At 34.2% G+C, this 24,451-nt stretch overlaps 1 protein-coding gene across 8 annotated transcripts in view; it reads left to right on the forward strand.

Annotated features, from left to right (window-relative positions):
- The first annotated feature begins 607 nt into the window (after nucleotides 1-607).
- LOC114264327 (uncharacterized) overlaps nucleotides 608-24,451 on the forward strand; it is a 35,392-nt gene continuing 11,548 nt past the window's right edge. For 3 of the 8 annotated variants that reach the window (XM_082910076.1, XM_082910080.1, XM_082910073.1), the window contains exons 1-13: nucleotides 608-850; nucleotides 940-1,009; nucleotides 4,466-4,508; nucleotides 7,641-7,718; nucleotides 7,847-7,931; nucleotides 8,079-8,161; nucleotides 9,005-9,062; nucleotides 19,780-19,870; nucleotides 20,608-20,665; nucleotides 20,917-21,010; nucleotides 22,794-22,829; nucleotides 22,986-23,021; nucleotides 23,493-23,635. In XM_082910076.1, the coding sequence (XP_082766202.1) occupies nucleotides 19,792-19,870; nucleotides 20,608-20,665; nucleotides 20,917-21,010; nucleotides 22,794-22,829; nucleotides 22,986-23,021; nucleotides 23,493-23,635 (446 nt within the window). In that variant the 5' untranslated portion in view covers nucleotides 608-850; nucleotides 940-1,009; nucleotides 4,466-4,508; ... (3 more) ...; nucleotides 9,005-9,062; nucleotides 19,780-19,791. Of the gene's footprint in view, nucleotides 851-939; nucleotides 1,010-2,396; nucleotides 3,511-4,465; nucleotides 4,509-7,640; nucleotides 7,719-7,846; nucleotides 7,932-8,078; nucleotides 8,162-9,004; nucleotides 9,063-12,505; nucleotides 17,039-19,779; nucleotides 19,891-20,607; nucleotides 20,666-20,916; nucleotides 21,011-22,793; nucleotides 22,830-22,985; nucleotides 23,022-23,492; nucleotides 23,636-24,451 lie in introns of those variants that run through there. The other 5 variants (XM_082910077.1, XM_082910074.1, XM_082910078.1 and 2 more) reach the window with 5 other exon arrangements.

Consider the following 24,451-nt stretch of genomic DNA (forward strand, 5'->3'; position numbering starts at 1 on the left):
CTAGTCCAATGCATTTCATTCTAATAAATCAATATTAAAAAAGGGTATAGAATTTATAAGCATTTAAATTCATTGTATAATACTTATCCCCAATTCGAATTAAAAAAATCACCTTATTTGGTTTTGAGTTTTCAAAAATAATTTTTTGAAATTTCAATTCGTATTTTTATATTTTAAATAATTTTTACAATATTTTAATCATTTTTTTTTTTGATCCACATAATCTTAATGCATTAAAAAGTAAAAAAATTGTACATTTAAAAAAAAAAATTCATTAAATACAAAAATACAAAAATATATTAAATTTTCATATTTTTTATTTAGTGAATCTTTAAATTTTTTTTCATAAACATTATACTTTTTAAGCATATTTTAAATTAGGAATATCTAAAAAATAAAAAATTTACCTAAAATATTAAAAAAATTCATTAAAAAACAAAAAAACAAAAAACTCAATTTTCTCAAACTCACCTTAATTTATCATTTATTTATTTATATATACCTTAATTTATCATTTATTTATTTATATATTATTTTCTTGGGCTTGGGCCAAACGGGTAAGTCCAATTTTTAGAATCTTTTTAGAACCCTGATTTGTTATATATTACAAAAAAAGGCCCGGAACTAGAACGATCGTGATCCTGAAGACCCCTCATTCTCTCTCTCTCTCTCTCTCTCTCTCTCTCAAAAACCAGTCTGGCAACGAGGGTTTCTCCGGAGATTCCAACGGCGAAATCGTCACTGGTGTCTGTGCTGAAAGCATACTGGTTTCCTCTGATTCTCTTCGCATCATCCATGTTCTATCAGCTCCTGATCCTTCCTCGTTCCTACCCTCCTTCTCACTACGATGGTCACACTCACTCACCCACTATCAAACTTTCTCTTCTCTCCCTTTCTTCACTACCTACTTTTCATAACAATCAATTTTTGTAATTTCAGTTTTGGGGATCAAGAGGTATAGTTCCATGGAACAAGTCACTGAAGCCTACGAGAAGTTATCATCCAAGTGGTAATAATGCTCTTCACTCTCTAAAATATCATCCTTTAGTACATCAAGTTTTCAATCTATATATGCATACATAGTGAAGTGTGATACTAAGCAGTCTAGCCTCTCTAAAATCTTATATTCTGTTTTAACCCTTGACAGTTTTATTTGTGACTTGTGAGATACTAAATTGGGAGGTTAACTTTGTGTCTTTACCTCTAAAATTACGAACACGTGACAAGACACGGTGGTGACGCAGATAGATAAATTTTTTAAAAATATAGGACACGATGTGTTGGGATACGTTTAAAACATATTATTTTATTATATATATATTTTTAAATATGTAATATATATTTTATGTTAAATATTTAATTTTATCAAATTTATCATATGCTATTTTAGTAAAAAAATTAAATATTTTAATTTAAAAAGAAAAAAATAGTACTTAGTGTGTCCCTAATGTGTCCCTAGAGTGCCCGTAGGTATCCTCAATGTGTCCCTTGTTTGTCCCAATGTGTCCGCGGCGTGTCCAAAGTGTTCCAATGTGTTCAACTCTTTCTAGCATGTCTGACATGTGTCCAACGCGTGTTAGTGTCCGTGTCCGACATGTGTCAAACACCTGTATGTGACCTTCGGAGAGGTGTCTGTGCGTCATAGCTTTACGTCATTTTTATTAATCAATTTTTTATATTGTGTTCTTTCTAATATTTTGAAGGCATACATTTCATGGAGTGGCTTTACTATGGTATACAATGGTATACGATATTGGTAGGGCTTGTTTGATTGGTTGGAGTAATATTGACGGGATGGGATTAATAATCCATGGGATTAACCATTGGATTGACTGTTCAACTCAATTAAGGCTTGTTTAATTAGGCATACTATACAATAAGATTGAGATTATTAATTCATAGGACTCACATTCCATTGCTTGGTTGCAAATTTTATTATTCGGATTAGATTCCAATAGTTATTCTATCCAACATAATTGATAATTTTTTTTAATCTTACAACTTTTACATATAATTGGGATTATAAATTTTTATATCTATTGCAAAATAAACTTGGATAAGAGGAAATTATGTATTTCAGCAATCCAGTCGGATAACTAATCCTACACTAATCTCATGGATTGTTAATACCCTCGCTATTAATCCTTACTAATCAAACAAGTCCTTAGTGGATTATTAATAATAATGCCTACTTCCATATGGTATTGAATATCCCATGATTTAGTGGGATTAGAAATCCTACGTATTACTAAGCCGGCCACCATTTATGTCATCCAAACGCTCTAATACTAGAATCAAACAGGCTCATAATGAAATATATTTATGTAAATGGCAGTGCAATGTTTATATAATATATTCTCAATCAACTTGACATTCAAAAGATGGACCTATGAACTCAAAATAGAGTAGAATATGAAGAAAGAGAAAGTGAAAACTCTTTATTTTAAAGCCTAAAAGGTGTGTATATTTATTGTTAAAGAAAAAGTAAAATATAATTGTGGAACCGTTGGGTTGGACTGGCTTGACCCATGTTTATTTCACTATAATAACAAAAGAATGGTGGGAATAGACTTGTGAGACCACACAAGCTTATTCTAATCTACCCTAGAACCTTAACATGTGAAAATCCTCCAAACAACTTGAACACTAAATATCCATACAATCTTGTTTGGGGTCTTTACTGCAAGGGAAGAAGTAAGCGAGAATCTCTCTTTTAATCTGTCAATTTGATAGAATCTGCACTTGGCCTTTCTAGCAATTGCCTAAAATAATAGAGGAAACATGAATGAACCTCTTTGCGCATACTTGAATCAAATATAATTGGAGTGTATTTTTTCAGGCAATTAGAAGAAAAGAAACAAGTAGGGTGACATGGGTACCCTTGTTTAAGGCCTTTGGCACTTGGGAAATATTCCTTTAGTTCATTATCATTGCCATTAATTAAAAAGCTGGGAGAAGTAATACATGTCTTAACCCAACTTATAAACTTTTTAGGAAACCCCGTCCATCAAGTGTCTGGAGCTTGGAATGCCAACTTACTGAATCATAGGCTTTTCTTAAGTCCACCTTCAAAGCACATTTCCTGCCATTAGCACTGTGATGATATTTCCTGAGAAAGCAGCACATTATCAGCAATCCTCTCCATCCTCCATAATGGGCAGTTTGACAATGTGACACAAATGAAGGATTTAAGTCTATCTGCTACAATTTTAGCAACGCACTTATAAATGATATTACAATAAGAGATAGGCCTATCACTTAGATTTGAAGGATTAGGCAGCTTGCCGATCCAATTAATCACTATAGATTGAACTTCTCTCAGCAAGCACCAGAACTGAAGAAAAAAGATATCCAAGCAATCACATCATCACCTATAATGGACCAAGCTTTTTTAAAGAACATAGCATTGCATCTATCAGCTGTTGGAGCTTTTTCATCTTTCAGTGAGAACATAGTGCTTCATCTCTGCAGGAGCAACATAACCTGAGTAACTCACATTTCCGACATTCAGTAAGTTGCTTCTTGATATAGTTTTTTATGCCACCTAAAAGTTTATCAAAAAATGAGACAATGTCTTTACTTCATTTGGATCAGTATGACGGAACCATCCTACTTTGTTATTCCCACTTTCCTATGGCTATCTCTTCTCTGATTTATAGCTTCAAAGTAAAAAACACTATTCTGGTCCCCTAAATTCAACTACTGAATTATAAAGTTCTGCTTAACATACTTTCCTCAGCCCTACGGCTACTTAACTTGCTAAAATTGAGCATAGCATTCTTGTCTTCGTGAATAAGAGCTACATCATTTCCACTTCCTTTCAACTATTTTTGTCTTCGTGAATAAGAGCTACATCATTTCCACTTCCTTTCAACTATTTTTGTGACCAGTCTTATTTCTCAACTCTTAACAATAATGACCACTATATTTAAGCCGTTTTTTTGGGTGAATAACTATATTTAAGCTTTGAACTGGTTATATTTCTCTCATTCAGAAGGAGAATTGACTTGTGGAAATATTTAGAAGTTAAATCTTGTAAGCATCAATTTCGTTGTTTGCAGGTTCTGAAGTTTGGTGATGGTTAAAGTTGTGCTCTTTAAAAGTTGAAGCATTAGTTTAATAATGGATGTCTATGATCACTGATTCACTACCAATATAGAAAACAGACTAATTTGCTTAATAATTGTCATATACTCAAGGTTCCACTTTGTTTGTTTGTTTGTTTTTAATTTATTTTTCTGCTGCAATATGTGTGTTTATATCACTTTGTGTCATTATATTAGTTGACATGATTATGCATTGTTGTGAATTAACCACAGTAACTTTTCTTGCTTAGTTGATGCTGATCTTTTCTAGAAGATGTTAATAAAATATGTAGCTAACTGTATACATGGTACTTTTTTTTCTCTCTAATTGGTGTTATACCAAATATTTTTATATTAAACTAACAAATGCATTGATTCAGGAATTCGGGCACAGAAGTTCCTCCTATAACTGAGTTTATCAAGGTTTGTAAGTCTCCATTTGCTTTACAAAAGCAGTGTCATGTGTATGTTCATGTATATATATGTGTATATGTCTCGTGTGGGGGGTGGGTTTTGAACATCCTGTAATATTGTTATATATTTTTATGTCGTGTGAAATATCGTTGTATTGTATATATGTTTTCCTGTTGTTATGCTTCTCCAATTTGACCACATTATTTATTGGAAGTTGAGAAACAAAATTTTTTCACGATGACATTATTGGAATAAATTTTCCAAGATGGATGAGTAGTAATACAGCAGAAGTATAGAACTGGAAGGTAGTGGTAGGATCAATTGGTACAGGATGAGAGACTTAGATTGGCTGATCATGTGAAACAAAGGCCAGTAATTGTGCCAACTAGAGAGAGCAATGTCTTGAAGGTGTTGCCTAATGAAGGGAATACAAAGAAAGGACTGGAAAAAACATGTTAGTTTATTTTGATTTAACTTTGGACCCTGTCCCAGATGAAATATTCATGAAATAAGATCATGGAAGCATAATATTTTATTGAGTTGAGCCATGTGATAATTTGTACAGATGCTTTGCATTGCACTTGATATTGCTTCTTGAAATTAAGAATAAATTTCCCCTTTGTTACTACTGGAATCTGTTATGACAATGAAATTATTCAAGGCGAAAGGATCTCCTTTGATAAATTTCCTTATGGTTACAAGATATCCCAATGCTTAATCAGTCAAATTATAAAAGTTCTCTTACTTATACAATCTGTGGCTTGTTTATGAGTCATTTTGAAAATTTGATCAAATTCTACATTTAAATTTTTTTTTGGTTGCTTCTTCAAAATATTTGAAAATTTTGTTTTCTGAAATATAAGGTTTTATTTATTTATTTTTTATTATAATGGTGTTTGATCTATAAATCTAATGCTTTATGAAGTTTTAATTGTCATGTGTACTTTCTGTCACAAAACACTGATGTGACACCATGCCCAGTTCGAAAGAGTTACTCAACGTGGAAGTCATCTCTGTTCATATGATATTTATATATTAAGAAAACCTTACGATAGGGTGCCTAATGATGTGATATAGTGGGTGTTAGAGAAAAAGAGTGTGGCCAAGGGATTTATTGATGCGATAATGGACATATATGATGAGGTTGTGACTATAATTACATGGAGGGGAAATTAGTAAATTTCCAATTACTAGAGGATTACATCAAGGGTCAACTTTGAGCTCTTATCTATTTGCCTTTGTTATGGATGAATTAACTATATATATTTAGTTAGCATGATGTCTTGTATACATTAAGTATGATGTCCCATGATGTATGTTGTTCGTAGATGATATTTGTTCTAGTGGATGAAATTAAGGGAGAAATTAACACTAGAATAGAACCTTGGAAAGAAACACTCAAGTGAAAAGGGTTTAAATTAGTGGGAGCTAAAAATGAATATTTGGAATGTAACTTTAGTATCGATAGTAGAAGAAATAATGAAATGAGAATTAAAAATTAGCAAATTACAAAGAGTGGACATTTTTTTAACCTAGGTTTGATTATTAATTAGGATGGAGAGGTTAGAGATAATGTGATCCATAAAATAAAAGTAGGTTGGCTCAAGTATAGAAGTGCTACTGACATATTATGTGATCGATGAATATTAACAAAATTGAAATGGAAATTTCGTAGCACTATGAGGTTAGTGATACTTTACAAGATAGAATGTTGGGCAACTAAAACAACATATTTATAAAGAGAACGAATTCTACACGGCTTAGCCGTAAACCACCTAGTTTACGGGCGGCCACTCAACAGATGCTATGTTGGCCATTGAACAGATGTCCACCACTCTGGTTTTCTCTTCTCTCTCGTTCTTTCTCTCGATGCTTTTTCTTCATTCCCTCTCTATACAATGGTACAAACCAAGCAATCAAAACGAAGAATCCTGATCATTGGTAGTGATGTGTTGATGAAGAAGCTGTCGATCAAGGCTGTATGGAAGTCAGATCTGGTGACTGGAGGAATGAAAAGCCACGCATGTTCAAGCTAGAAACGGAGCTCTTGAGTTCCAATCTAGAAAAACTGATTTGGTTTTGGGTTTTGTCTTGAAATTATTGTAATTATTTCATGGACGATGGAATTTATGATAAGCTCTACAAGATTTTGGGTTTTGTTTTGAAATTATTGTATTATTTTATGGAAGATGGAATTTATGATAAGATCTACAAGATTCTGCAATTACAAACTCATGGAAGGATGAGGATTTGCATCATTATCAACTGCAAAAAATTTATTTATTTATTTTTATTTTTATTTTTTTGCAATCCTTTGTAATTTTGATCTCCATGATATCATAGCTTCTGTATTCTTGCTCATAAAGTATTCTTAAGATTATATTCCCCCTTCGTTAGTTGCATCAGATAAATAATATAGTCTGAACATTGTAGATTATCAGTCAGATTTTTATGTGTGTATGTAGATCATATTATCAATAAGATGTTTTGAAAGAACTGAGTAAGAAATCTGGGAGAGAGAAGACAAAAACCAGAGGAGAAATTGAAAATAAGTAAAAAAACAAAATGGGTTTGACATGTCAACTATTGAATGCCTACCCGTAAAGTCCATCCATCACGGTTAAGTTATAAGGAATTTAATCTTGTTTATAAAATGAGTGTAGCTGAGATAGAGATATACGTAGAAGAACGTGTAGTAAGACTAGGAAATACACAATTAGAAATTGAATATATTCGTGACATGACTGGAGTAACACCGATCTAAGATGAGTTGAAAGAGAATATGCTAAGATGGTTTGATCATGTACAATGAAGTGTCTAGATGCAATAGTAACAAATAGTGATATGATCAGCATAAATAGAAATGTTAGGGAGAGCCCCAAACCTAAATTGATATGGGATGCTATAGTAAAAAATGATATGTATTTATTTAATTTAAGTTAATTGAGCATATAGCCCTTGACAAAGTAGAATGACGAAAAAGAATTCATGTTGCCAACACCACTTGATTGGATTAGTTTGGTTTGGTTTGGTTTGTCTAGAAATTATGTGGTTTTGTTGGCACCAATATCAAATCCTACTTTGGTTAACTTGAGTACTTCCAGTATTGTAAATATTTAAGTTATGTGGTCTGATTTCCAGATTCGATATGCTTTTGAGCTGCTGACAAATCCTTTATGGAAGAGGAATTACAACATATTTGGTATTGACGAGCTCATTGTGAGTTTTTAACTATCAACCTATCAATATGAAGCCTATGGTGCTTGTTTGAACCTTTACTATTTTTCTTTGCTCATTAGACTTTACTAATAATCTTTTGATGCGTGACATTGATTTGTTGACTGTAGCATGCTGTTGATAGCATCAAGGAGTGACATGCTGGGACAATTTTTTCTGAAATTGACCTTCCATTGCTGGAGTCTGCTTCCTTTGGTTAGTTGAGTTGTTCCATTCTAGACTATTTGCTTTTGTACCAAAGATTTTTATTTGGAAACATGTGCTATATGTTTCTTGTTGTGGGAAATACAACTCTAATATGATATCATCTCTTTCTTTTATTTTCTTTTCTTGTTAAATCAGATCCAGGGGATCATGATTTTGAGGTCATCACCTCTGGGAACTTTCTGTCTAAGTTTGAAAATTCAAAGGCATTGCTAATTCAGGTATTCTCAATAGGTACAGTGACTTGATATATCTTGGCTATTAGCAAAAGAGCAAGTACTTAGTGGACCAATGTTACATGGACTCTCTAAATAATTAACATTTTTAGTTGGACATTCACCTAGCAAGCATGTAAAGTTATTTAACTTTAATTATACATAAAACTCCGTTATTACATCAATTCTGTTACATATTTTATTCAAAGTGAGTGAAGTATAACACTTAATATCACTTGAAATACCATTTTAGCTTGTGAAATTATAAATAGTACTAGAAATCTATATGTAACATGCTTGATGACCTAGGACTTGGGAATTAGATGAATTGATGCTTAGACACATACTTGCACTCGACACTAGTACATGAAGCTTAGAATCTATGTACAAAGGATTGGCTGTGTTGTTTTTGTTCATTTTGTACAAATGATATTTCATGTAATATGTAACAAATATCTTAACTTGAAATATCCCAGAAAACCAAAATCTGAAAAATAAATAACAGTGAAAAAGAAAATCCTTGAAATTTAAACCTTTTTCTTTAATCTAGGGTTTCAATGTTAATGTCGGTGTGGATGGAAAGACTCTTCATGCTGATATAAAAACTTAGATACATTATTCATATGTTGGAATTTTTTTCTTAATAAGCAACAATTGAGTTTGTAGTCAAATGTTGAAAATGTGTGAAATACCAGCTATACAAAATAATCATAGAAGGCTGCTGTAAATATTATGAACTCTTGATCTTGTCTTTGTCATTCCTATTGTTGTCATGGTTATTCTAATATTAGTGTACTGGAAAGAGATCTTTTATAGGTGTTTATTGTTGTTTATCAAAACTTGGTTCAGGTATTTTCATTTGGGAGTAACTGCTCTGCCCATTTTTCTAATAACTGGAAGAAAATTGGTATGGATTTCTGATATTACTTGTTGCATATATTTGTTGTTGATGATGCTGTTTACTCGTGTTATATCTGCCTGCTTGCCCTCTTTTATTACTATATTTTTTCTTTTTTGATATGTTCTTTGCTTGCCTTCTTTCCTTCGTTGTACTTAATATGTCCATGATAAAGATATGGAACCTATATTTGTATAAAATGAATCTCTTTTCCATAGCTTGTGCTGCTCATTATAGGAAACTTAGTTCATTGAAAAAGATATGGGGTACAAAACCCAATTAAAGATTTTACTTTCAAAGTAAACTAAGTCGTTAGGCACGAGTTGTATTTAAATGAAACTTAAGTGAAATGATTTGATTACAATTTTGTGAAATAACAAACTAAAAAACTTATTTTTTCTCATAGTCAGGACATGTTTCTCCGACACAAGGCTGAGTAAACCTATTTACCTAATTAGTTTATTTACTTTTGTAACAGAATAGGTCTATCTGCATGCAAAATCTGATAATTCATTGAATCTCATTCATCCTTATTGGTCTTCTTGCATTCGAGTATGTGGCCAGCATAAGGTTTTTAGATATGGATGTAAAGTGGGAAGACTTGGGATTTTTGGAATATGGATTAAATGATATTGTATTCTATCATTTTAATTATTTGAAACATTTCATTTGTGTTCACTTTATGTTGGATAAGACAAGAGAAATGGGAGCAAGTATTCCAGTTCCTCCTTTGCGTATATTCTTTCCAACCTTAAAATTTAAGTTACAGTTGGACTAAAATTAACTCTGAAAGCATCTAAATGTTCTCCATCAGCACTGAATCAACATCACTCCAGGATAGCTTTCAAAATTTCCAAACCAAAAAATCACGGCAATGTAGCATTGATCCAGAAAATTACTAATATTCAAAAGCATCTGTAAACACTGATCTCGTACTACTGTTCAAAGCCCTAGAAAAATTAACTTTTTATTTCTGTTTCAGCCTAAATCAACCTTAACCCTTCCCCTTCCTCGTCTTATTGGCCCTCAATGGCCTCTCCCCAGGTCCTTCATTTTAGCCACTAAATTACTGTCAAATAGAATCTTTTTTGAAAATCCAGCAAACTGTTGTTTTTGAAATTCAACAAATTTAGTTTTTTTTTTCTTTTTCATTCTACAAACCCTAGAAGTTATCTTTTTGTCTTTTTAGAACCCTAACACTAAAACACATTCCAGCCCTAAACCCACCACAGACCCAAATGGAGGTGATTTTGTCATAATTTTCCTAAGAGTACAGTTATTTAAATTTAATGTCTCCCAAATGAAACACAATTTGTACGTTATATTGATGATAATTTATACTTTAATGTACATTTAACATTGACATGAGCGCTAATCAGCCTTTGAGAACATGGCATATGACACCCAAACAGAATATATATAACCATTAACCAATGATTTTGACATCATATGTTGGTAGCCTTTTGATAATCATTGAAGTATGTCAATAATAGTAAAAATACTAGGGAAATGGATGTCTCAATTTTGTCATCGCACATATCAATCAGAATATCTAATGAGACACTGTCACACTATTATTCCGTTTGGTAAGCCTCTCAAATTATAGTTCCACCCATTGATTTGAGTGTGGTGTTTGTTTTAAGCTTTCAAATCATAATTCTACACCGATTTCTCAAAACCCAATTCAAAACATAATCATTACTTTTCAAAACTCTTTTCAAAACTCAATTCAAATCAATATTTTTGCCGTTTGGTAACACTTACGTTTTCAGTTTTCTGTTTATATTTACAAAAATTTTAAAAACTCAAATAAAAACTTGTTTGGTAAAATTTTTGATTTATAAATTAGTGGTCTCAGTTTATAAATTTGGCTAAAAAATGAAAACACAAAAAATGTGTTTCTATTTTGAGTTTTCTGTTTTTTTTTTTTTTATCACCCAACACTAGCCACCACCTGCTACCATTTTCCACCACCGTCTTCCTCTACCACCACCCACCTGCCATCCACCTGCCACCACCCACCACCCGCCACCCGCCACTACCATCCACCGCCCGTCACCACTACCCGCTACCTACTTGCCACCACCACTTACCACCCACCTGCCACCACCATCCACCACCTGCCAACCACCACCACCACCACCACCACCACCACCACCACCACCACCATCACCCACCACCCACCTGCCACCACCACCCACTAGCTACCACCGATCACCAGCCATCATCACCTACCCACCTACCACCACCACCAGCTGCCACCCACCTGCCGCTGCCACCCACCACCACCACCACCACCACCACCATCACCCACCACCCACCCGCCACCCACCTACCACCACCGCCCACTACTCACCACCACCACCACCACCCACTAGCTACCACCGACCACCAGCCATCGTCACTCACCCACCCACCGCCACCATCACCTGCCACCCACCTGCCGCCACCACCCACTCGTTACCACCCACCACCCGCCACCGTCATCCACTCACCTACCATCACTACCCACCACCACCCGCCATCCGCCACCCACCTGCCACCACCACCCACTTGCTACCACCCGCCACCGTCACCCATCACCACCACCCGCTATTCGCCACCCACCTGCCACCACCACCCACCACCCGCCACCACCACCACCCACTCACTACCACCCACCACCCGTCACCCACCCACCCACCACCACCACCACCACCTACCTACCACCACCAGCTACCCACCATCTACCGTCACCACTTTCCACCACCGTCTTCCGCCGCCACTTGCCATTTCTTACTCTTTTTTATATTTTTAAATTTTTTTAAACATTTTGTCAATTACCAAACGCGTTTGTAGTTTATGTTTTTCTAAAACTAAACAAAAAATAAACAAAAACCAGTTTATAAAATTTTTGTAAATATAAACTGACAACGTAAACGTTACCAAACACACATTTTTTAAATATTTAAATATTTTAATTATGTTAAGATTTTAAATATTTTAATATTTAAATATGTTACGATTTTTTTAATTTTTTGAATATTTTTAAATATTACGATTTTAATTTTTAAAATTTTAAAATATTTTATAAAAATAAATTCAAACTCTATTTTATAAAAATATTTTTAAATATTTTAATTTTTTTGTTATGTATTTGGTTACGATTTGAGTGTAAAGTTGTGAAAGTAGTATGGAGTTTCGAGTTATGTGTTTGGTTATGAGTTTTAAAAATAATTTCTTAATTGAGTTTTGTTTTATGTGTTTGGTTACGATTTGAGTGTAGAGTTGTTTTTAAATTTAAAATTATTTAAATTTTTTGAATATTTAAATTATTTAAATTTTTACGATTTAAATTTTTAGATTATTTAAATTATTTAAATATTTATTATTTAAATTTTTTGAATATTTATTTTGAAAAAAAATTATTTCCTTTGTAGTATTTCAATTAAAAAATTGATTAATGTTATTTTCTGTTAATAATAATTTTTTTTAATTGAATTTTAAAAAGAGTTTGGTTATGAGTGTTGATCAGAATTTTCAATAGTGTGAAAGTAGTGTGTTTTGTTATGAGTTATAACAATTTGAATTAAGTTTTGAAAACTCTTTCCAAATCTCATAACCAAACAAATTTTCTTACTTCACATGTCAAATCAAACTTTCAAAACTCAATTCCACACTCAATTCAAAACTCAATTCAACACTCTATTCAAAAATCATAACCAAACAAATTTTCTACACTCAAATAATAATTTCAAAACACAAACTCAAAATACAATTCATATTCTCAAATCATAGTTAGAAAGTCTTACCAAACGGAGCCTATATATTGTATGTCTATGGATAATTGAGATAATTGAGTTACTATGTGATGGTATATAGTTGAACCACTTGTTGCTCTTTAACATCTTTCTTTCCTTTTTTTTTTTAACTTTCTTCAAGTTGTTCAATTTTGTAGTTGGAGCTTATTTATTTTCTTTCTCGATTTGTAGCTGTCATCATATTTTATTGACTCATTTTATAGCGAATATTTATTCATTATATATGGAGGATTAAAGAAAGTATGTTTGATGTAGTCTGTCTAATGAGGATATTGACATGATATTTGTTGATTTTGATAATATCATAACCTTAAAGTGTGGGTTGGTGGTTTAACCAAAGTTATAGCCCTTGAAAGAGTGGAATGGATAGGTAGAACTTTCATGCCCACTCGAGACAAACGGCACAAGGCTTTGTTGAGTGGGATAAATTGAATTGAGTTGTGTTTTAGAGGGGGGCGGGGGAAACCTAAGGTGGTACTTTAAATAGTGTCCCACGTATCAACCAAGGAGTTGAATGCTACTAAAGTAGTGCCCTTTTATATGGATGCCCTTGTCACCATTTGTCCATGGTTCTTGTATGACATCATATCAATTATTAATGTTCAATCCAACATCCATACACATTTTTGCTAGCTACTCTACAACATATAAGAGAGAAGATATGAAAGAATTCCTTGGCATCATTTGGCTTTTTCCTATAATTGGGAAAGAATAAACAAGTTGCTCTATTTCAATCCTAATCAAGGTTCTGAAAAGCGGTTGTGGTCGCCGTAACGGTGGCGGTGGCGCGGTTGCGGTTGCGGTTGCGGTTGCGGGGTGTAAAGGCCGTAGTGTAACGGTTGCGGTAATCGGAACCGTGAATTTTTTTATTTTTCGCACAATTTGACCAATGACAAAAATAAGAGAATAAATAAGAGTCTAATATATATATACACATATTTTAACCAAGCCAAATAGAAAATAACCACACTTATTATTATTATTATTTTCAAACAATATATAGATCGACACACACAAACAAAATGGTTGAGTGATAGCAGCGGAATAGAATAACATAGATCTTACAGCTTCAACAAATCAATAACATGTTCTTCATCTTCCCTCTTCTTTCTCTCTATCTCTTGCTCCTCCATTTTCTCTCTTTATATTCTCTCTTCTTTCTATCTCTCTTTCCCCATTTTCAGCTTTTTTTTGTGTGTTTTTTCGAAGGAAACAGTTTGGAACCGTTACGTAACGGTGCATAACAGGCCGTTACGGTTGTTACGGCACCGTTACGACCACTACGGCAGCCGCTACGGCCGACACACCTATGAATCTCAATCACAGTGCAAAAGCGGCCGTAATGGGTGGCGGTAACTACCAAAACCGTTACGTAACGGCGTTACGTAACGGTTGCGGCCGCTTTTTACAAACTTGATCCTAATACTACGATTTGATTTTCTAGAAGGATATAACTGGAGGATGGGAGATTATTTCATGTTATGGTGTTTGGCACAACAAACATAACATGAAATAAGGCAAGTAAAATTCTTAATAAAACTCAATGCATATCATAATTGGTCCACCTTGAAACTAGAAGTTTTGAATTTTTTTAAGGTTCATGCAAAAGTCCATTGCCATGGAAACCAACCTGAATTGGCACGTCATTGTGTCTTGTTATGTGTTTATGAAAATGTCCTAGAAGGGGGTGAATAGGACAATTCTTTTGTTTTTTTCTTCACCAGTCCTCAATGACCAATCTCAATTTTTCTAGCCATTCGGTATGTTTAAAACTTAGTAAGTGATTCAATGTGATAGAAAATATCTATCAAAGGTTCAAGTTTTATTTACCTTCTCGGTTGAAGTATCCATGAATCATCCAAACAACTGGTGACTTGCAATGGGCATGCCAGTACCCACCTAAATTCTCCTCACAAAGACAATCTCTAGGATTTGAGGAATGTTTCTCCTAGTCTAACCTAAAACCCACTAATCTACCTATTGTCTCCTATTCATGTATTACATTTGCATTTGATGAAGGTTTCTCCTAGGCTAACCTACATGCTACTAAGCTACCTAATATTTTGTCTTGAAGAACAACACTACTATTTTTTCTAGGTTTCACACAAAAGGCTCACCTAAAACCCACTACTTGAAGTCTCTAGGTTTTCACTCAAGGGCTCACCTAGAACCCACCACACTGGGTTTTACAAGGTCACCCTTAGCCTCTTCCTCAATTCAGAATTCAACGAGTTTCTAGGATCAGCTGCAATCTCAACCACAGTCCTTCACTCACAATGGGTTTGTAGGCTCCCCCACAACCTCTTTCACATTGTACAACTCACAATGGGTAGCCTACTACCACAAACTATCAGAGTCAAACAGGCACCAACACTAAGAGTTTTCCAAGTCTTGCCCCAACCTTTGCAATTTACAAAATACATATCAATGGGTGGTAAAGGTACCTCAACAATACACTAATAGGAAGAATTTATACCTTAAATTGAAGCCCAAAAGTTGTCCAAAGTTTGCTTTTCAAGATTCTCAAGCTTGGGCCAGTTGTTGATAGTTAGCGTATGATGCATACTCTTTCTAGGCTCTCCCAAATCTCTCAAGATATGTTCTCTAATGTATATAGGTAATATTGGGTCTCAAATCATCAAGTTCTGGGTTTAAAATGAAAGAAACTTATGTATAATGCGTGTGTTCCAACTGCTAGATAATGGCTAGTTTATTTTTTTCAAACTGCACCCAGTTTGGCCAGCCAAAATAGTTGATCATTCAAGTCTCTTTGATTTCTTCCACCCGCAACACAGGGCTAACTTCAAAAGATCATTAACTCTCATTTTAACTCTGTTTTGGGTGAAAATTGTGCTCAAATTGAAATTCTGTAAATCTAGTTTCATTTGAAATTGGTCAGTACTCAAGGATTTAAAATTTTAAACTAGGACCAACGTTATGGCCGATTAAAAAAAAAAAAAAAAAAGAAGCCTAGATCCTAAGTTATGGTTTTGGATGGCTAGGAGGTCATACTTAATTTACCAAAATGGTCACCAATCTTGACCGGGACCTGCATAAATGTCTTCCAAAGTCAAGTCTTTACCCTAGGTGGTTCTATTTAAGACATTTTGGTCTTCTTGTGTCACTTGGACATCCTTCTTGTCTATGACTTGAGTTCATTCATCCTTCCTTGACTCTTTGATGCCTCTTTGAAATTGTCAAGTGCTTGAGGCTTGTATGAGTTTTCCCTTTCCAAACCCCTCTATGGATATTGGATTCTTCACCCTTGCTACAATATAAGTCATGAAATTTCCAAACCCTATGGTTCTAGACTTTTACTGTTTCTTCATGTTATAGATTGAAAGTTAGCATTGTGATTAGAAAGCATAAAATGAGATCAACATATTTAAATAAAAAAAGGGGCAAAATCCATTTTACCTCCCTGTGGTTTGTGGTTTGGTCCAATAGCATAGCTCTGTCTTTTGAAAATAGCCAATTAACCCTCATGCTAAGAAGCATGGGTGCGGGTACGAGTACGGTTCGGGTACGCCGATACGGCAAAACCCCAAAAAAGTAGAGTACGGGTACGCTATGAAGCACGGGTACTCCAAAAATAGTGCCGTACACGCACCGGGTACTTACCGGGTGCGGGTACGTGTACCGGTACGGCTGCACGGGTACCGGGTACGGGAAAAACTAGTCGGGTACTTCTGCCTCAGTTGGGTACGGCTCGGGTACGGCAGGAGTACGCCTTTGGTGCGTTTTGGGTACAGCGGGGGCAGAAACCAAATTTTCTGAAAAATTGAGGGGTATCGGAGCAATATTAAGAAAAATTTAAAAAAAAAAAAAGGAAAAAATGTGTATACTGCCCTAATCTCATCACTTTTGTTGCCTTAATCTCATCGAAGCAAAAAGAGACGACTTCGACCATCTCCATCTCCCTCTTCTGTGACTTCTAAACAGAGATCGACCCTCACCCTCATCTTCGACCCTCACCCTCGTCTGCGACTTCGAAACAGCAGAGATCGACTTCGACCCTCACTCACCCTCGTCTGCGACTTCGAAACAGCAGAGATCGATCGACTTCGAAACACCAGAGATCGACTTCGAAACACCAGAGATCGTCATCGTCTTCGACTTCGACCCAGAGATTCGACCCTCGTCTTCGACTTCGACTTCGACCCTCGACCCTCGACTTCGACGCAGGTATATCTCTTCATCTGTATTTATTTATTTATTTTTCTTGTTTCTTCTTTAGTTATTAATACTGAAAATGCTAATAAATAATCATAAATGGTAATAATCGTAAATATTATTATTAGTTATTAATAATAAAAAATTACTTCATCTTTATTTATTATTTTTTTTTCTTGTTTCTTCTTTAGTTATTAATACTGAAAATGCTAATAAATATTAGAGATGAAAATGCTAATAATCATAAATGGTAATAATCATAAATATTATTATTAGTTATTAATAATAAAAAGTTAGAGATGAAAATGTAGGTTTGTAGGTTATTAATATTATTATTAGTTATTTTTTTATTTAACTTCAATTTGTAGGTTGAATCTTTTAACCATAATTATAAAAAAAAAAAAAAAAAAAATATCGGCGTACAGCAGCCGTACCCGTACCCTACTTTTTTGGGATTTTGCCGTATCGGCGTACCCGTACCGTACTCGTATCCGCACCCGTGCTTCATAGCGGGTATGGCTGCGGTACGCCGATATTTTTTTATTTTTTATAATTATGGTTAAAAGATCCAACCTACAAATTGAAGTTAAATATCAAAACTAAAAAGAGAACTATAAAACTAAAAGACAAAAATATTAATATATTTGAATTCAACATAACCAACACCAATGCAGTCCATAATCCAAGCAAAGGAATAACTTGGTTCTAATTTATTAATTTATTAATTTTTTATTAATATATTTGTGTTCTAATTTATTAACTTGGTTCTAATTTTTTATTAATATGTTTGTGTTCTAATTTATTAATTTTTTTTGATCTAATTTTTTTTTTTTGTTCTAAATATGATTGAATAACTTGGTTCTATACCTCTCTAATTTTTTTTTGGTTCTACACCAACATTAGATTATACCTCTTTGAAGAAGAAAGAAGAAACAAGAAAAAAAACAAAAAAATAAAGATGAAGAGATGATACCTCTCTGAAGGCGAAGAAGTCGTACCCGACGCCGTGGGTCAAAGTCGAAGTCGATCTCTGGGTCAAAGTCGAAGACGAGGGTGATGGTCGAAGTCGCCTCTTTGCTTCGATGAGATTAGGGCAAATCCGTATACACATTTTCTTTTTTCTTTTTTAATTTTTCTTAATATTGCTCCGGTACCTCTCAATTTTTCAGAAAATTGGATTTCTGCCCCCGCCGTGCCCAAAACGCACCAAAGGCATACCCATGCCGTACCCGACTACTTTTTTCCGTACCCGGTACGCGTGCAGCCGTACCGGTACGCGTACCCGCACCCGGTAAGTACCCAGTGCGTGTATGGCACTATTTTTGGAGTACCCGTGCTTCATAACCCTCATGTGATTTTGGATTAAATTGCTCCCGTTACATTTTCTGTCTAAAACTAAAACTACTATAAATTATACTACACATGCATTTTGAGAGAGTTGGGAAGAAAAATAATTAAATAAAGTCAATTTTTTAAGGTAAAAAGACAAAATCGCCCCTTTCACCATTTTTTTCAAAAAAAAAAAAAAAAAAAACCTAAATCTAAACCTACCATCACCTCCTCCACCATGCCAGCCACCCCTTCCTTACTCTTCCACCTCCCAGCCACCCCTACACCCTCCCATTTTCCCCTACCATCCTCCCCACCTTCTAGATACCACCTCCCTCCCTGCCGCCCAGCCACCGTCTCCCTCCCCTCAACCACTATACAAACTCCCCTGTCACTGCAATGCAATTGGCAGAATCTGCGATTCCTGCAAACCGAACGACAAAACTCATTCTTAGCTTATTAAATAGTTCATATATATACGCACTATATATACACAGAGACTTGGGTAATATGTAATCTTGTTTCTGTGATGAAGAAATAATATGATATCGAGTTTGATTTCGGTCCCTTTTTTTGAAACTGTAATGACAAATCTCAGCGTTTGTCTGAGATTCACCAACCCTCCCATGGTTCTACAGTTCTTCTATTGTTTAGCCATTTGTTTATTATGTTTCTTCTTTTGTTTACACTTTCAATTTTTTTTTTTTTTTTCAAACTCTGTTTTGCTTGGTAATGGTAATATATATATATATATATATATGTATATGAATATATTACAACTTAAGATGTGATTAAATTAGTAATTAGGTTACAAATTTAGAAATTAAGTTAGAAGTTAAAAAAATCAAGTTTCTTAATTGAGGCAATTTTGATTTATTTATTTATTTATTTTTACATTTATTCTTACACAAATAATGAGAAGTAGAGGAAGAAAACAAGGGTATAATTGTCTTTTTATCGTTAAAGCTAACAGAGTTAGTATTGCAATTTAATCCACAACCACATGGGGGGCTTGTGGCTAGTTTTAAAAGATAAGGGGTAAAGTGCTACGGGGACCATACCATAGGGCTTGTGGCTCCTTTTTTTTTTTTTTTTTGGACCATTGATTTAAAAGAATGCCAACACAGTTCTTGTCTATTTTTTTTTTCCTGATGCAAGTCTGGAAGCAAAAGCATATGCATTTTATCTTTTGTACTCGGTGAACATTGAAAAAGGAGTTGTTCTGCTATAAGAATCAAAGTAACAAATTGCTTACCTTGGCTAATATTTGTTTTCTTGTATCATTCTTTATTCTTCTCTTTTGTCTTTTTCCTTTTCTTGGTTGGACTGATCAACTTGGTTCTATTTCATTTTCTCTATGAAGTTTTATGTTTCTAGATTACCTTGTTGATAGAAGTGGTTTTTGTTTTCGTTTCTTTGTTTAGCTTCTCTATTGGATGGCATGGCAAATACTGGAATGGTTGAACTTGGAGAAGTTTAGCTTGCTACTTACCTTGCTGAGAAGACATTTACAGGGTAGCCTTCCTTTCAAAATGGTAAATAGTTTGTCAAATTTTTTAAATTTCAATTTTAGAATAATTACCAAGAAACTAAAAAAAACTAGGACTCTTGCCTCTATACACCTCCAAAATAGTTCATTGAGCAATCTTTAGGATTTTATAGCACAAAATCTCACCAAACAGATATTGATCTCCTAAGCTATGGATAAAATATTTGCTCTCTTTCATATAATTTACATGAATTATATGCAATGTGAATGATTAAGCACTGCAGACTAAATTTTTAAAAAACTGCAAATGGAACCGCAAAAAGATAGGACTGCATCTTGACATAAATGAACTGCACAAAGAATGTACCTAGTTAATTGTGCGGGCTTGGGATGTAGAAGTATTTTTAGGGCCGAATTTGGGATGGTTAGATTAGGGCCGAGGTTGGGCGGGCCTTGGGATAATGCATTTATTCTTGCTATAAAGTTGAAGCCTGACCCAAACCAGTCAATGCCCACCCCTAGTAGACAATCGATCTGGATTTTATGACTGAAATGATTGTCACTTGATTTTCTCCCTATTAAGAACTTTCTATCACTTTCTGGAATTTAGTCATGCTTTCAATTGAATAAATTATTTTATATTTTCTTGTTTGCCATTTATATATATTGTTTGATTATGCTTGTTAAAGAGTTGAGAGAACAACTATTATTGTTATAAGCACTTGACTTCTTCCCCTATTTTAACTTCATTTGATATGTAAAGGCTTGCCTTCACTCATTGCATTTCCCTCTGGATGTAACACTGCAAATTGTCTATATAGGTGAGTTTCTGCCTGAGGTTTAAATTTTGAAAGCTGCCCTCATGCTGCATTGTGAGTTTTAAAGTCAACACACAAGCTTTATAACTTTGCACATTTCTATTTATGCCCAATGCAATCTCTCTCTCTCTCTCTGTATATATATATATATATATGTATACATATATATATATATATTATGGGATTTGTCTTATAATTTTCTACTTGATGGATTCTAAAGGAAATTTTAACATCGTTTTGATTGTTTGATGCAGGTATGAGGGAGTTTCTGTTGATGCTGTTACTAATTGGTTTGCAACCACAATCCTAAGTTTGCCTTGCATTCTATACTACTCAAAGGATTCATTGGTAATAAATACACTCTTTCCTGGGTCCATATACACATTTTGTTATGACTAAATTGTGACGTAGGATAGTTTAGGAAACTTGGATGATGCTGTCTACACTTGAATTTTTAGTAGTTTTAGGGCCAAGAAAGGTTGTGGGTTTAGAGTTCAATAAGGTTGGATGGTTCTAGTGTTTGTGACCGTAACAGATTATAATTATCTTGAATTTTGAAGTTAATTTGTGGAGAATAAGGTAGAAGGAATGAACTTTTGTTGGGAACGATTGACTAGGCTTGCATTACGTTGTAATGCTGGAGCGGAATTTCATAGATTGATGCACTAAAAAAGCAATAAGACAAGAAATCATTATTTAGTTAGGAGTCTTTTCTGATAATTAGCATTTGATCAATATCATGCAATATTCTCTTGAATTTAATATTTGCATAATCATGACTAAGTTCATTATTGGATGGGGACTCCAGCATTTTTTTTTTTCTTTTCTAAACCCTTCTTTTTGTCTCACTCATGCTCTCTATTAAACTGATAGAGGTTTGGGTAAGATGGGTAACAATTTGACCATGTTCTTTTCACTTAAACAGAGAAGGTAAAAGAATTTTTTATCGCTAAATTACACTGACCACTCCTAAGGTTTGGCCATAATACTCTCATTGACCCTATCATATAAAAACTACATTGACCACCCTTGTTAGACTTTGTTGGAAACACTATTAAAACATGATGTCAATTTATTCTTTAAACTTTATGAATTAAAGCCCTTATTATTTCCTCCAATTTAGCACCCAAAACCTTTTTTTCTCAACATAATCATCACAACCCTCTTCTCCAAATGAAACCTGAACAAAATCATCTTTGATGATTCACTTCCACCAACAGGTCCAAGACCCATATTTCTCTAGCAGCCTCTTTCCCTCCATCTTTTATCTCTCTCTTTGATTTTTGATAGATCCACCATAATATGAGCCATAATAAATCCCATGCCCTCCACCTTTGACAATGGTAATCGGGTTGCTGTGTCCAATTAATGTATATGTGGAGAGAGAAGTGGTGGTGATAGATGATCTGGCTTAGAGTGACACATGTCACCATTTGGGCTAGTTATAATTTATATCAAGGGTAGAGTAGGCATTTCGAAATTTCAAAATATGATGTCATCATATTTCATTTTTATCACCAATGGTCAGTTAGCAACAGGAGGAAATCTATTACATGATTTCCCAAATAGAGGAAGCCAGTGTAATTATTAATACCATAGGGTAGCAAGTGTATTGAAGCCAAACCCTTTGGGGTGGACAGCATATTTTATCTTTAACCACTGGAGTTAGACAGTGGCGAGAACCAGTTTACATCATTAGGAGGTTATGGTTTGATTCCCTCCTTTCCTCAAATGTACAAGGAGAAAAAAAGAAAAAGAAAAAAGGAGTAACTGATCCTCCTCTTTTTCATGTATGCTGAATTTACCATGCACACGAAGCCATTAATTGGGGCAATTGTAAAAGGTTGGCAGACAAGTTTGAGAAAATCTGTTCAGCTGTGAAGGCTGCATCTCTGTGCGAATGATGGCTGACATTAGAGTTTTACCTAGTTTAGTCCTTCCTACTTCTCAATTGTCAAGCTGCATGCTTGCCTGACATAAATCACTAATGACTTTTGATATTCCTTTATCATTTTGCATAGTACTTTTAACTGAAACCAGCTTGCATTGGAGATAATAATGTTTCTCTTGCTTTCATGTTTTTTAATGGCCTTTTTATTGGAACTGATATGGAATTATATATTTATTCCAGCTACAAAGTTTTGTGGGAAAAAGCAGTCCTCATGAGGTACAAATTATTTTCAGTTCCCATATATTCCTTTATCATTTTGCATAGTACTTTTAACTGAAACCAGCTTGTATTGGAGAAAATAATGTTTCTCTTGCTTTCATGTTTTTTAATGGCCTTTTTATTGGAACTGATATGGAATTATATTTATTCCAGCTACAAAGTTTTGTGGGAAAAAGCAGTCCTCATGAGGTACAAATTATTTTCAGTTCCCATATATTGCTAATCAGTCTATTTTATTTACTGTGTACTATTTAGTATTATTTTTCACTTTGATAATTTTGATTATAATTTATTGTCACACCAATAAAACTATTTAACAGTTACTACTTGACCAAAAATTATGATCTAGCAATCTTCTTATGGACCCTTGAAACAAATAAGAGGAAGAAATGATACGTGTAATCATGTCTTTAGTTCTTTTATTTCTTTCCGTGAAATCCAAGTTATATATTTTATTTTAGCTGACTGTGCTACCCATCCAAATTGATACTTTACAACATGATGATATGTGAGGCATGTGTTCCTTCTTTGATGACACTGCCATGCTCATTCTTGCACTGTTTGGTTTCAATACCATGGGTAGATTCATGTTTTTTTATTTTATTTTTATTTTTTATATCTGTTATCATCCTTAATTGATTTTTCAATTCTGGATGACAGGTGAAAGTCATTTTCTTCTCAGAAACAGGGGAGCGTGCAGCTCCATTCGTGTGTCAAGCTGCCCTAAATTATTGGCCATATGCCGCTTTCACATTTGTGCCATGGCGAGCAGAGGAATCTTCCTTTTGGTGGAATGTGTACATGTATTTTCTTTCTTTTCTTTTTTGGGAGAACGTATAGGAATGCTTCCCCCCCCTCCTTTTTTTAAAAAAAGAAAAAGGAAAGGAAAGATTAATGTCTTAAATGTTCTTACAAGCTTCCTTCGGAATAATTTCCTAGTTTTGTGAATAATCTTGTCTTTTTTTTTTTTGATTGGCACCGGGTTGTTCGGATCAAAGCCTGACAAATCCCCAAATAATCTTGTCATTTAACCAGCAATAAATCTTAGAATAGTATAAGAACTATTTCAAATTTCCTTTCTTCATCGAATAGAAGTAGCTATCATTATTCTTTCTTATATTGGCTTGAAGGATTGATGATAAATGGGGAATTCTTTTTGTAGCAAAACCAGATTTTTTTGCAGTCACAACTATCTACTTCATGTTAACTTCTTCTTTGATCTGGAAAGCTGTTATATCTGGGATAAGTGTAGTTATGAAATTTCTTTATTTATTGCAGTAGTAGGAGGTAGAAAACTTCTGTCGTCATGTTACCCATGACAATAACAAAGTGTTATGTGTGAACAAACAAAATCCTACTTATGTTATGATGGAAGAAGAATGACAAGCTCAAATTTGATAGTGAAAAAGTTTTTCTTGCCTCACATGGAAAGACTTTCACGAACTTTTTCTTTCAACGATGTCTTTCTAAATTTCATTATGCAGTTGTATCCTCAAAGGGGATAACAATTTTCATTTCAGTATTATATGAAATATAAGGCATTTGAATGTTCAGGATGTTTCCCTGTAGCCCTACCCAGCCCTTGTATGTATTTTGAGCCTAGTCCCATCATAAGATCT

Source organism: Camellia sinensis, chromosome 15 (assembly GCF_055761805.1).
Source record: "Camellia sinensis isolate YWXY chromosome 15, ASM5576180v1, whole genome shotgun sequence".
NCBI classification, from domain to species: Eukaryota; Viridiplantae; Streptophyta; class Magnoliopsida; order Ericales; family Theaceae; genus Camellia; species Camellia sinensis.